This window comes from Hyperolius riggenbachi, chromosome 3 (assembly GCF_040937935.1).
Source record: "Hyperolius riggenbachi isolate aHypRig1 chromosome 3, aHypRig1.pri, whole genome shotgun sequence".
NCBI lineage: Eukaryota > Metazoa > Chordata > Amphibia > Anura > Hyperoliidae > Hyperolius > Hyperolius riggenbachi.
Window position 1 is genome coordinate 345,301,275 of NC_090648.1, and position 12,414 is coordinate 345,313,688.

The window sequence follows — 12,414 nt, forward strand, 5'->3', positions numbered from 1 at the left end:
ACAGGGATTCTACTCCCCAATCTTCCTGGTAAAAAAGCCTCAAGGAGCCTATCGACTGATTCTAAACCTAAAGAAATTGAATTTAAAAGTCAAATACAGAAAATTCAGGATGGACAATATCCGATCTGTAGTTCATCTTTTACAGAAGGACGATTTTTTGGCATCCCTAGACCTGAAGGATGCGTATCTACATCTACCAATCCATTTATCCTGCCAACAATACCTGAGGTTTGCCGTCTGGATGGAAGGAGAGGTAAGACATTTTCAATTTAATGCCTTGCCTTTCGGTCTATCGTCAGCCCCATGGCTATTTACTAAGGTTATGTCTGAAGTTTTAGCTCTTCTCAGGCTAAGACATGTTAATATTGTCGGATACCTTGATGATTTTTTATTATGGGGTTCTTCTGAAAAATCAGTTAATGATCAGCTTTTTATAACTTTGGGCGTTCTCCAGGAATTAGGTTGGTTAATTAATTGGGAAAAGTCGGTTTTGATCCCTTCCCAATGTCTAGAATTTTTGGGCTTCAATATTTCTACCAGAGAAGAGAAACTGTTGTTACCTAATAGGAAGATCATTGCTATTTTTAATAATATTTTCTCATTTCAGAAATTAAGAAGCATATCGCTAAGAAAAGCCATGGCTCTTCTAGGCCTTCTAACCTCTGCCTTTCCGGCAATCCAGTGGGGACAGTTCCATGCGAGATTTTTACAAATATGGATTTTGAAATCTTGGAACAGGTCGCTAATGAGTCTAGACAGGAAGATCATCATTCCACAAAGTGTAAAAGCTTCCCTTATCTGGTGGCTACAGCTGAATCATCTATCTCCAGGTCATCTGTGGAATTATCCACAACAGAGTACAATCACAACCGATGCCAGCCTGTGGGGTTGGGGAGCCCACTTCAATTCTCTGCCGGCTCAAGGCTCATGGAGTACGACAATAAGGTCTCAGTCATCGAACAACAGAGAGTTACAAGCGGTATGGCAAGCCTTACTACATTTCGGGCCCCTAATAGAAAATTCTCATGTCAAGATAAGAACAGACAACAGGAGCGTTGTAGCTTTCCTAAACAGGCAAGGGGGCACGAGGAGTCAATCCTTATGGGAAAAGACGTCAAAGATCCTATTCTGGTCGGAAAGAAATCTGTTATCATTAACAGCGATACACCTAAAAGGAACCTCAAACCACTTGGCGGACTACCTCAGCAGGAGGAAGTTGGACTCGAACGAGTGGTCACTAGATCTGGAAGTTTTTCAGCAGGTGACGTTACAATGGGGTTACCCAGAAGTAGACCTGTTTGCAAGAAGAGCGAATGCGAAATGTCAGCAATTCTGTGCCCTGTTTCCGGAGGACCTACCTTGGAAAGTAGACGCCTTCTCGATCAATTGGGGAGAGTTACTGATGTATGCATTTCCTCCAATTCCATTGTTACCACGAGTAATAAAGAAGATTATTCAAGACAAAGCTCGAGTAATCCTGATAGCTCCACTATGGCCGAAAAGACCATGGTTCACGTTATTAAAAACACTAGCAGTTACAGATCCGATAGTCTTTCCTCCCATACCTCACTTGCTGTCCCAGGGTCCAGTGTGGCATCCGAGTTTAAACAACCTTCACCTTTCAGCCTGGAAGCTGAGTGGGGCATCCTGAAGTCCAAAGGCTTTTCAGATGATCTATCAAACTTTGATACAGAGTAGGAAGAAGGTGACTCGGGTAATATACCAAAAGGCCTGGAGAGTGTTTAACGAATGGTGTTCGGAAAGATCTTGTGACTATACTTCACTTAAATCCGTATTGGAATTTCTTCAGTGTGGATACAAGAAGGGGCTTAGTATAAGCACTCTGAAGGTACAAGTATCGGCTCTAAGCGTATTTTTAGAAAGATGGCTGGCAGAAGAAGATCTAATTTTAAGATTCTTCCAAGCTTTAAAGAGACTGAAACCACCAATCAGGTCCAAAATACCCTCATGGGATTTAAATACTGTCTTACAGGGATTATGCGAGGATCCATTTGAACCATTATCACAAATTTCGGATAAATTTCTTACTCTGAAAACCATTTTCTTACTAGCCATTACTTCAGCTAGGAGAATAGGTGAATTGCAATCATTATCTATTAGAGAGCCGTACTGCATCATCTCGGAAGATAGAATTACGTTACGAACGGATGCAGCGTTTCTACCTAAGGTTGTTTCCTCATTTCACAGGAATCAAGAAATCTTCCTTCCTTCCTTTTGTGAGAATCCTAACAATGACAAAGAAAAGAAACTTCATTGCCTGGACGTAAGGAGATGTCTTATACAATATATGGGGAGAACAGGTCCATGGAGAAAGACTGACGCAATGTTCATTCTATTTGCTGGGAAACAGAGGCAACAAGGCGTCCAAAACCACTCTAGCACGATGGATCAGACAGGCTATTGCATTGGCATATCAAGCTCAAGGGAAGCAGTTAGGGTCTTCAATTAGAGCTCATTCTACAAGAGGAATATCAACTTCCTGGGCAGAGAGGTCAGGGGCATCAATAGAACAGATCTGCAGAGCTGCTACCTGGTCAAGTCACAATACCTTTGTGAGGCATTATCGCCTAAACATCTCAGCCGCAGCAGACTAATCATTTGGAAGAAAAGTGCTACAGGCAGTGGTCCCGCCCTAGATCTCATATCTGGTACATCGTCTCATCCAGGGGTGCTGTCCAATGACGTTCTGGGAAAGACAACTTTACTTATGGTAACGTCTTTTCCAGTAGTCAGGACAGCACCCCTGCAACCCGCCCTATCTTTGGGTGGAATAATAATTATGTAAGTAGGCATTTATACTGGTCCGTGTTATCTTTTGTATTAACTGAAGTACTGAGGGTAAGCTTGTAGCTTATATATGGCTGCCAATTTGTTATGCAAATCTTCTTTTGCAGTTCCTGTCCACAGTTTGGAGGGAGACAAGTCTCATCCAGGGGTGCTGTCCTTCTGACTACTGGAAAAGACGTTACCGTAAGTAAAGTTGTCTTTTTTTTTATACTGCCTCTGCTGCTCTGAATCTGTCCATCAGTCTTTCTTAAAGTGAACCTCCGGACTAAAAATCGACTCAGCAGAACTGAAAAGGCTTGGTGTTTAACAGTTTCACAGCATCAGAACTTTGTTTCTCTTATACAAGCCTCATTTTTAGCTGCACAGAAGAAAACTGCCCGGGCTTTTTTCCCCTGATGCTGTGCAAAGCATGATGGGATTTCTGATATTGTTGTTCTCGTTCTGCTGTTTTGGTGCAAATTTTTTTTTCTACATTTTGAATTTGACATTTGAAGCCTAGCGTGTGCAGCTGGGAGGGGTGATCAGGACACAGGACAGTTGGAACTGTCTCCTGCTCCCTGTCACCTCCTTTCAACCAAAAAGATGGCTGCCCCATGACAAAGATGGCAGCCCCCATGAATCACAAACATATGCCTGTTCTTTTAAAACAGGGTGGGTAAGAGATATTATTACCTATCTATTCTAATCAACATAACTAATGTAACTTAATGACAGTATGTTTGTTTAGGCTGAAGTTCCCCTTTAACATTTTACTTAATTGCCACAACGTAGATTAACTTCCTGGAGACATTACAAATTCCTTGCTTGGTGATTTCACCACCAGCATCTTTGCATTTTCAAACAGGGACTCAAACGGTTACAACACCAAAGGGCATCTGAAAAATATCTTTTGTCCTTTCTCTCTGCTCACTGCCTGGGGGTCTGAAGAGAAGCCTGTGCGACCTATCGGCAGCACTTGCAGGAAAACAGGGGCTGTTTCTATTGGCTGCCTGCTCCTGTCAATCATGAGGACATACACAGAAAGGTATTCGAAGCTAGTTACCAACGGGGAGAGCTGGAGCTAATCACCGAATGTGTTAGCAAATGCTGTAACCTTGATGATTTGACATTTACTGACATTTACTGACATTTACTGACATTTGCTGACGTGTTGAGCTCAAGTCGGTAATTTATCTCATTGCTCTGTAATTTCAGCTTTTCATGCAGTAACAGCTTTGATGAATTAACATTTTAACCTCCCTGGCGTTCTATTAAGATCGCCAGGGAGGCTGCGGGAGGGTTTTTTTTTAATTAAAAAAAAACTATTTCATGCAGCCAACTGAAAGTTGGCTGCATGAAAGCCCACTAGAGGGCGCTCCGGAGGCGTTCTTCCGATCGCCTCCGGCGGCCAGAAGTAACACGGAAGGCCGCAATGAGCGGCCTTCCGTGCTTCGCTTACCTCGTCGCCATGGCGACGAGCGGAGTGACGTCATGGACGTCAGCCGACGTCCTGACGTCAGCCGCCTCCGATCCAGCCCTTAGCGCTGGCCAGAACTTTTTGTTCCGGCTACGCTGGGCTCAGGCGGCTGGGGGGACCCTCTTTCGCCGCTGCATGCGGCGGATCGCCGCGCTGCAGCGGCGATCAGGTAGCACACGCGTCTGGCAAAGTGCCGGCTGCGTGTGCTGCTTTTTATTTTAACTAAATCGGCCCAGCAGGGCCTGAGCGGCAGGCTCCGGCGGTACCGGACGAGCTTAGCTCGTCCAGACTGCTCAGCAGGTTAGGTGCTCCGTAAAGTCAGCTGTTAGCACCGAATGCGGTAATGCTTGATGAATTGAAGCCTTAGTCTTTGGGCAGGCAGTCACATGGCGTGCAGGCAGAGATGCTGTGTGTGGGGACTGACTTAGGCCCAGTGCCAGGGGCGTAACTAGAAATCACAGGGCCCCCCTGCGAATATTTGGATGGGCCCCCCCATAGGTGCCAAATAATCGTAATGGGGCAGCGTTTCACTGTAAATTAATTGTAAAGTGGGCAGCATTTTACCAGACAATCGTAATGTGGGCCAGAAAATCGTAATGTGGGCAGAGTTCACCAGAAAATCGTAATGTGGGCCTTTAGAAAATCATAATGTGGGCAGAGTTCACCAGAAAATAGTAACGTGAGCAGCAGTCACCAGAAAATAGTAACGTGAGCAGCAGTCACCAGAAAATTGTAACGTGGGCAGCATTTACCAGACAATCGTAATGTGGGCAGCGTTCACCAGAATATCGTAATGTGGGACAGAAAATCGTAATGTGGGCAGAGTTCACCAGAAAATTGTAACATGGACAGCATTCACCAGACAATCGTAACTTGGGCAGTGTTCACCAGAAAATCGTAATGTGGGCCAGAAAATCGTAATGTGGGCAGCGTTCACCAGAAAATCGTAACGTGGACAGCATTCACCAGACAATCGTAACGTGGGCAGTGTTCACCAGAAAATCGTAATGTGGGCCAGAAAATCGCCATGTGGGCAGCAGTCACCAGAAAATCGCCATGTGGGCAGCAGTCACCAGAAAATTGCAATGTGGGCATCAGTCACCAGAAAATCCTAATGTGGGCAGCAGTCACCAGAATATCGTAATGTGGGCAGCAGTCACCAGAAAATCCTAATGTGGGCAGCAGTCAGTCACCAGAATGTCGTAATGTGGGCAGCAGACACCAGAAAATCCTAATGTGGGCAGCATACACCAGAAAATCGCAATGTGGGCAGCAGACACCTGAAAATCGCAATGTGGGCAGCAGACACCTGAAAATCGCAATGTGGGCAGCAGACACCTGAAAATCGTAATGTGGGCAGCAGACACCTGAAAATCGTAATGTGGGCAGCAGACACCTGAAAATCGTAATGTGGGCAGCAGACACCTGAAAATCGTAATGTGGGCAGCAGACACCTGAAAATCGTAATGTGGGCAGCAGACACCTGAAAATCGTAATGAGGGCAGCAGACACCAGAAAATCACAATGTGGGCAGCAGACACCTGAAAATCGTAATGAGGGCAGCAGACACCTGAAAATCGTAATGTGGGCAGCAGACACCTGAAAATCGTAATGTGGGCAGCAGACACCTGAAAATCGTAATGTGGGCAGCAGACACCTGAAAATCGTAATGTGGGCAGCAGACACCTGAAAATCGTAATGTGGGCAGCAGACACCAGAAAATCGTAATGAGGGCAGCAGACACCAGAAAATCGTAATGTGGGCAGCAGACACCAGAAAATCGTAATATGCCCCCCCCCCCCCCCCTGGGGCCCGCTCGGAGTTTTGTGGGTGCTGGAGGGGTGGCAGCATGAGGGGAAAGCCTTGCCCACAGTCGGCGGGGAGAGGGGTAGTTCCCCCCTCTCCCTCACCTCGGGGCTCTCCCCTCTGTGCTCCCCTCCAGCTCGTAAGTGTCTGTGGGGCTGTGGTGGGCAGCGAGCGGCGGGCAGATACATACCTGCTTCCGTGCGTTCCATCGGAGACTTCTCCCTCTAGCGGCTGACGTCACTTAGTGACGTCAGCCGCTAGAGGGAGAAGTCTCCGATGGAACGCACGGAAGCAGGTATGTATCTGCCCGCCGCTCGCTGCCCACCACAGCCCCACAGACACTTACGAGCTGGAGGGGAGCACAGAGGGGAGAGCCCCGAGGTGAGGGAGAGGGGGGGAACTACCCCTCTCCCCGCCGACTGTGGGCAAGGCTTTCCCCTCATGCTGCCACCCCTCCAGCACCCACAAAACGGCCCCAAGCGGGCCCCAGGGGGGGGGGGCCGGGCCCCCCCGCGGGCGCAGGGGCTGCAGGGCCTATTCCTACGCCCCTGCCCAGTGCACACCAAAACCGCTAGCAGATCATCAAAACGCTAGAGGTTTTTGAGGCAGATTTTCAGAGCGATTCTAGGCATGTTTAGAGAGGTTTTCTAAACATGTGTAGCGTTTTCTGGAGCGTTTTGTGTAGCAGATTTCATATATTGTTACAGTAAAGCTGTTACTGAACAGCTTCTGTAACAAAAATGCCTGGAAAACCGCTCTGATCTAGCGTTTTTCAGAGCGGTTTGAGCTTTTCCTATTCTTTATATTGAGGCAGAAACGCATCTGCAAACCGCAAATATGCTGCAGGAGCCACGTTTGCGGTTTGCTAAAAACCTCAAACCGCTGGTGTGCACCATTCCATTGAGATACATTAGCCAAGCGTTTTCAGAGGTGGCAGCGGTTTTGAAAACGCTTGGTGTGCACCAGGCCGTAGTCTTCAGGCAGGCCTGACTGTGCTTTGCAGACCAGGCATCCGTGGTCAGATGGACCCTTGACCCAACGTTGTGTGCCAGAGATGACACCACTTGCCTTTCAACATCATGGTACAGTTTGGGTATTGCCTTTTTTGAAAAATAATTGCGGCCTGGTATCTTCCACTGTGGTGTGTGGCTTTGGTTTTGTGTGCTGCTTTTCCTCATGTGCCTTCGTAAGGTAGTTGTCCCTACGCGGGTCTTGGTCTTTCAACGGCTCAATTTTCAGTGGCAGAGAGTACAGATTGCATTGCTCTCATCTGAGGCAGACTCTCAAAAAAATTTCCACACCGCTGAGCCCTTGGATGATGGCACTTTGGTGATGGCTGCCGACAGAGTGTTAAGTGGGGTGCCAAAATCGGAGACAGGAAGAAGATATGCCACGCTTCTGTGTGGAAGCTGAGGAAGATGAGGTGTTCTGTGTTAAATAGTCAACTACGTCCTGACAATATTGGGGGCTAGTGGCACATGCCTTCTGAACACTGGTTTTTGATAGAGGGCCGCACGAAATCACGACCTCGAACAGACCTGCCGGGTAGCCTGGCTCTGCCTCTGCCTGTTTTGTCCCTATTTGAGGGGATGAAGTGAAAGGTATGCACTGACTGCTATTTAAAAAAGCGTGCGGTCACACATGTGCAGTGAAAGGTATGCAGTGACTGGTATTATTATAATACAATGTGCAGCAGTCACACTAGGCAATAATTGTGCTGGGCCTGGCACAGTATAGCAATTAGCAAGAACCAGCTGTGACAGACAAGGCTGTATATGCAGTGTTAGTGGACCACACAAAAAAAAACACATCACAAGAACATTAGCTCTTAAAAGAGCTGTTGTTTGGTGGTGCATTTCAGCAACAAATATCAGCAAGGAGCAAGCTAACAGAATTCCTAACTATCACTTTTCCCTATCTCTCCAATGTCTCTCCCTTCTCTCACTAATACAGCAGCATACGGAGTGAGAACATGGACGACGCTGCTGCCTTATATAGGGGGCTCCAGGAGGGAGTGCAGCCTGATTGGCTGCCATGTGTCTGCTGACTGTGATGTAGAGGGTCAACGTTTAGCCCAATGATGTAGTATAGGGGGCGGGTGGAACCCGCATAAAGTTCGCGATCTGAACGCGAACCCGCGTTTGTGCGAATAAGTTCGCATGCGAACCGGTTGGCACATCTCGAATCAGAAAACAGATTGTTCCTTCCCAAATCAATTGCGTTTCCTCGCTGTTCATCTGTGACACTAGGTACGTACAATGAGATTTTCTGGCAGATTTGCCAGATCAATTATTTCAAACCTGTCCGATCGACTTTCCGTTCACTGCTATGGAAAATCGATCGGAAATCAGATCGGACATGTTGGAAATAATCGATCTGTCAGAAAATCGTGTGTACCTAACACATCAACCTCCATCCCCCCCCAAAAAAATCTAACAATGAAGCTGGAATTATGTCATCCTTCCAGTAAAAGGAAGGGTGGGTCCTTTTCTAAGTCAGTTTTCCCGGTGGGTCCTTTTCCATGTCTGAAACAGAGGCTACAACTGCCTTGTATCCCCTGCCAACAGATGCGGTTCCAACCAATTAGCACTGATCGTAGGCCAGTAGTTTCTGAGGGGGTGGATCGGAAGGTAGGGCACATGGTCATACAGAGTCCTTGTCTGGTATGCTGGCTCCACCGAAAGCGACAGACGCAAACTACAGAGAGTGATCAGGTCAGCGGAAAGGATCATAGGGAACACACTCCCTGCCCTTGACCACCTCTATAATGCCAGGTTACGCTCCAGAGCATTGAAGATTGCAAATGATCCCTCTCACCCTGGCCACCAGTTTTTTAGTCAGCTCCCCTGGGGGCGGAGGTATCTGAGGTACCGGTCCATCTCCACTAAGACCACGAGACACAAAAATAGCTTCTTCCCCTCAGCCGTAAAGTTGCTGAACTCTACAAACGCTGCTCATTCTCTCCCCCCTTAGGCTGCCCCCTCCAGGCCGATCTTCTGTCTGCAACCCACATGGCTGGGGTAAATGTGCTATGTATATGTTTTGGACTGAAGTGATGTCTAACATGTTCTATGTCTCTTATGTTTCTATGTAATGCCCTGTATCTATGTGCCAAACCCAATTCCGGGCACGATTCAGTCGTGCTTGGCGAAATAAAAGCGATTCTGAAAAACGCACATAATGAAAGTCATTGGAAACGCAATGGTATGCATTTTTCTATGTGTTTTTGGTAAAAGTTGTTTTATTTCCGCTTCCTGTTGTCTTCCAAGTGATTTGCATAAAATGCAAAAGAAAAACACAACGCTTAAGCGTTTTGTATATGCGAACCCCAAACTCATTAACGCATGCAAAACGCTTGAAAAACGCATCTGCGGTAAAAAAACAAAACAGCAAAAATGCACAGAAAATGCACACAACATAAAAGGGAAAACATGACCTAAAACGCAGTCTTTCATGTTGTGTGCACCCACCCTTAGTCTGTGAGGAGTTTCAGAACGTAGTAAACCTTTCCCGAATTTCTAAGATACTCTCGTCTTAAAGATGCATTTATTTTATTTTTTTTACCTAATAATGTTACTGAATACTGAACTGTTGCCAGGATTTCAGCAGGGTTTCCTTTTCATTCTTTCTGTCATTGCATAACGTCACCAGTCTCTTGTTTCCTCTGACCCGGCTTTCCTCAAATGTCTTGCGGCACAATCTTAGAGGAACTCCAGTGAAAATAATGTAATAAAAAAGCTTCATTTTTACAGTAATTATGTATAAACTAGTAGACCAGACCTAAGCCCGTTTAAAAAATGGGCTCTAGGTCTGTGTTGAAACACCCCTCCCCTTCCTCCCCTTCTTTCCCTCTCATCCTCCCCCGTCACCGCTGCAAAGTCACTGCCCATGTGCGTGCCGGCGCACACACGCCCCGCCCCTTCTGGCCCCGTCCTCCCTCAGCTCTGCTACACACTCTCCACTCTCTCTCTCTCTCACACTCTCTCTCTCTCTCTCTCTCTCTCTCTCTCTCTCTCTCTCTCTCTCTCTCTCTCTCTCTCTCGATGGGACGCAGAGACAAAGGGGTTTATTATAGAGGATGATTTAGTCAGGGTTTGCCATTTTAAAAACTTTACTCTTCCTGATTTACATTCTGACATTTATCACATGGTGACATTTTTACTGCTGGCAGGTGATGTCAGTGGAAGTGGCTGCTGCTTGCTTTTTTGGCAGTTGGAAACTGCTGTGGACAGCTATTTCCCACAATGCAACAAGGTGTACAGACAGGAAACTGCGAGGACAATGGTCCTCAGTTTCCTGTGGGAGAGTTTTCACCACAATAAAGGTCTGTTTCTTGCCGCCCCCGCGCATGTTACTGCGCACACGCGCATACCCGCCACACATGTGCGCGCACACTTGGCCGCCCGCTCACATGCCCGCCCAGCTCCCTGTCCCCATCCTCCTGTCTCTGTGAAGCTGGGTCCGTTCTGCACACATGAGCAGTAGCAAAATGCACGGACCCAGCTACACAGACAGCACACGCAGGGACACGGGTTTTTTTTTTATAGAGGATTAGTGCTAAAATAGCTTTTCATTGAGCACAATATTTTAATACTAAACCTTAGGCCCGTTACAATAACGGGTGCTAGGCCTTGCCCGCTACACCATCTCACAACACCTTTCCCCCCACCCCCAGGCACCTCTGCAAATGCAACATCGCGCTATGCATACACGGGCGCTACGCATACACGCCCACTCAACGGCAGCGACGCACGCACACACCCGCCCCTGCAGCCGTCCTGTGCTGTCTAAAGTCAGCCCACGTGCTGCGCATGCGTGCTGACCTAAACGCACAAACCTAAACGCACGGACACGGGCACAGGAGGATGCAGGGACACAGGCAAATTATATCGGAAGACAAATGGAATTGAGATGTTTAGAGATCCCTCTGTTGGTCAAACTGGTAAGCTTGGAGTACATTTTTTTTTTTTTTTTTTTTTTTTTTTGCTCAGAACCTATGCAGTGGGACTACAAAAGACTATCACTTATATTTTTCCAGACTACAGAAATGTTTTATAGGGAGTAAAAACATATGCTAAAAAAAAATATGCAACATACATCTATCAATCATATTATTATGCTGCTAATGTATAGTTCCGTATTTCTTCTTTTTAATATTGATAATTTTGCTAATAAATCCTGTCTGTTTTTTTCTTTTTTTTTTTTTACTCCCCTACGCTTATAGGCTAGATCCTCAGCGGTTACCATGCATGTTACCACGAACCCACCATGAGCCACAACCACCAGGGATGTCAAATCCTCTGTTACCAGAACCATGGATGCTAATAAGTAATAATTCTACATTGGATGGCTTACTTGGGTAAATGTGCTCAGTGACATTATCCCCAGTTTGACTTTTTCTATGTTGAAAGTTAGTGCCAATAACTGTGTGAATGTGTAATTGTAAAAAATAAATAAATCCATAAATAGCTGTTTCTAACTGCGCCGCATGAGTTTGGTGCCAGTTGGTGCTGCTACTACAAGAAAAATGATTTAGATGATCTATTTAACTATGCACTACCCAGCACACATTCTCACCTAAAACTCCCCACCTTATGCCTAATCACTCTCCCTCCCAACACCAGTTAGTACCTGAAACGGTTCTCCTAACCCCAGTGTCCAAAGGACTGCTAATTGTAGCTGATCTACAACCATTAATACCTATGTAGTAACTGATAAGTTACTAGCCGCATCAGGTGCCCAACTTCCCGCTTCCGTGCCCAATTTCAGGTAGTTAACAAAGGAGTTTATTAGACACCGGCTGAGCCCTGCGCCCAAATGACCTGATCTGCAGTGGCGTTTACAGTTTAACAGCTGTTCAGAAATATCATTAGAGAACTAGAATGGGAGAGGGATTTCTGGGTTTATTTGCTGAACCTCAGAAAATGTCTACTTTAACCCTCCAAACAGTGTGAGTGACCTACTTCCAGGAAACCATCATGGCCAATACCCACCATAGTTTACAAATATGACACTAAAGAAGTCATTTCGAAGATGACTCATGATAGATAAATGTAGCAGACAACTATCAAATATGTTGCATTCTGTATACCCAGCATTTTATAGTTTATATCTGAAAAGTATGCAGTTCAGATAATGCTAGGGTAACAATCACTGTGTAAAAATTGCTTTAACAGAATAAATTGACATTTTGTATACCATTTAGTTACTATGTTTACTTCCAAAATAAAAGCATAGAAAAATCCTTAAAGATAAAAAACTTAAAAGTTGTGATTTTCGCAGACACATGAAAACATGTTATGTTCTTTGTACAATGTGAATGGAACGTTGATCATGTACATATC

The 12,414-nt window shown here is 46.0% G+C and overlaps 1 protein-coding gene across 4 annotated transcripts in view; it reads left to right on the forward strand.

Moving 5' to 3' along the window:
• LOC137563918 (oocyte-specific histone RNA stem-loop-binding protein 2-like) overlaps window positions 1-12,414 on the forward strand; it is a 68,868-nt gene that overhangs the window by 25,551 nt on the left and 30,903 nt on the right. For 3 of the 4 annotated variants that reach the window (XM_068277016.1, XM_068277015.1, XM_068277017.1), the window contains exon 2: window positions 11,295-11,429. In XM_068277016.1, the coding sequence (XP_068133117.1) occupies window positions 11,295-11,429 (135 nt within the window). The remainder of the gene's footprint in view (window positions 1-11,294; window positions 11,430-12,414) is intronic. The other variant, XM_068277018.1, reaches the window with a different exon arrangement.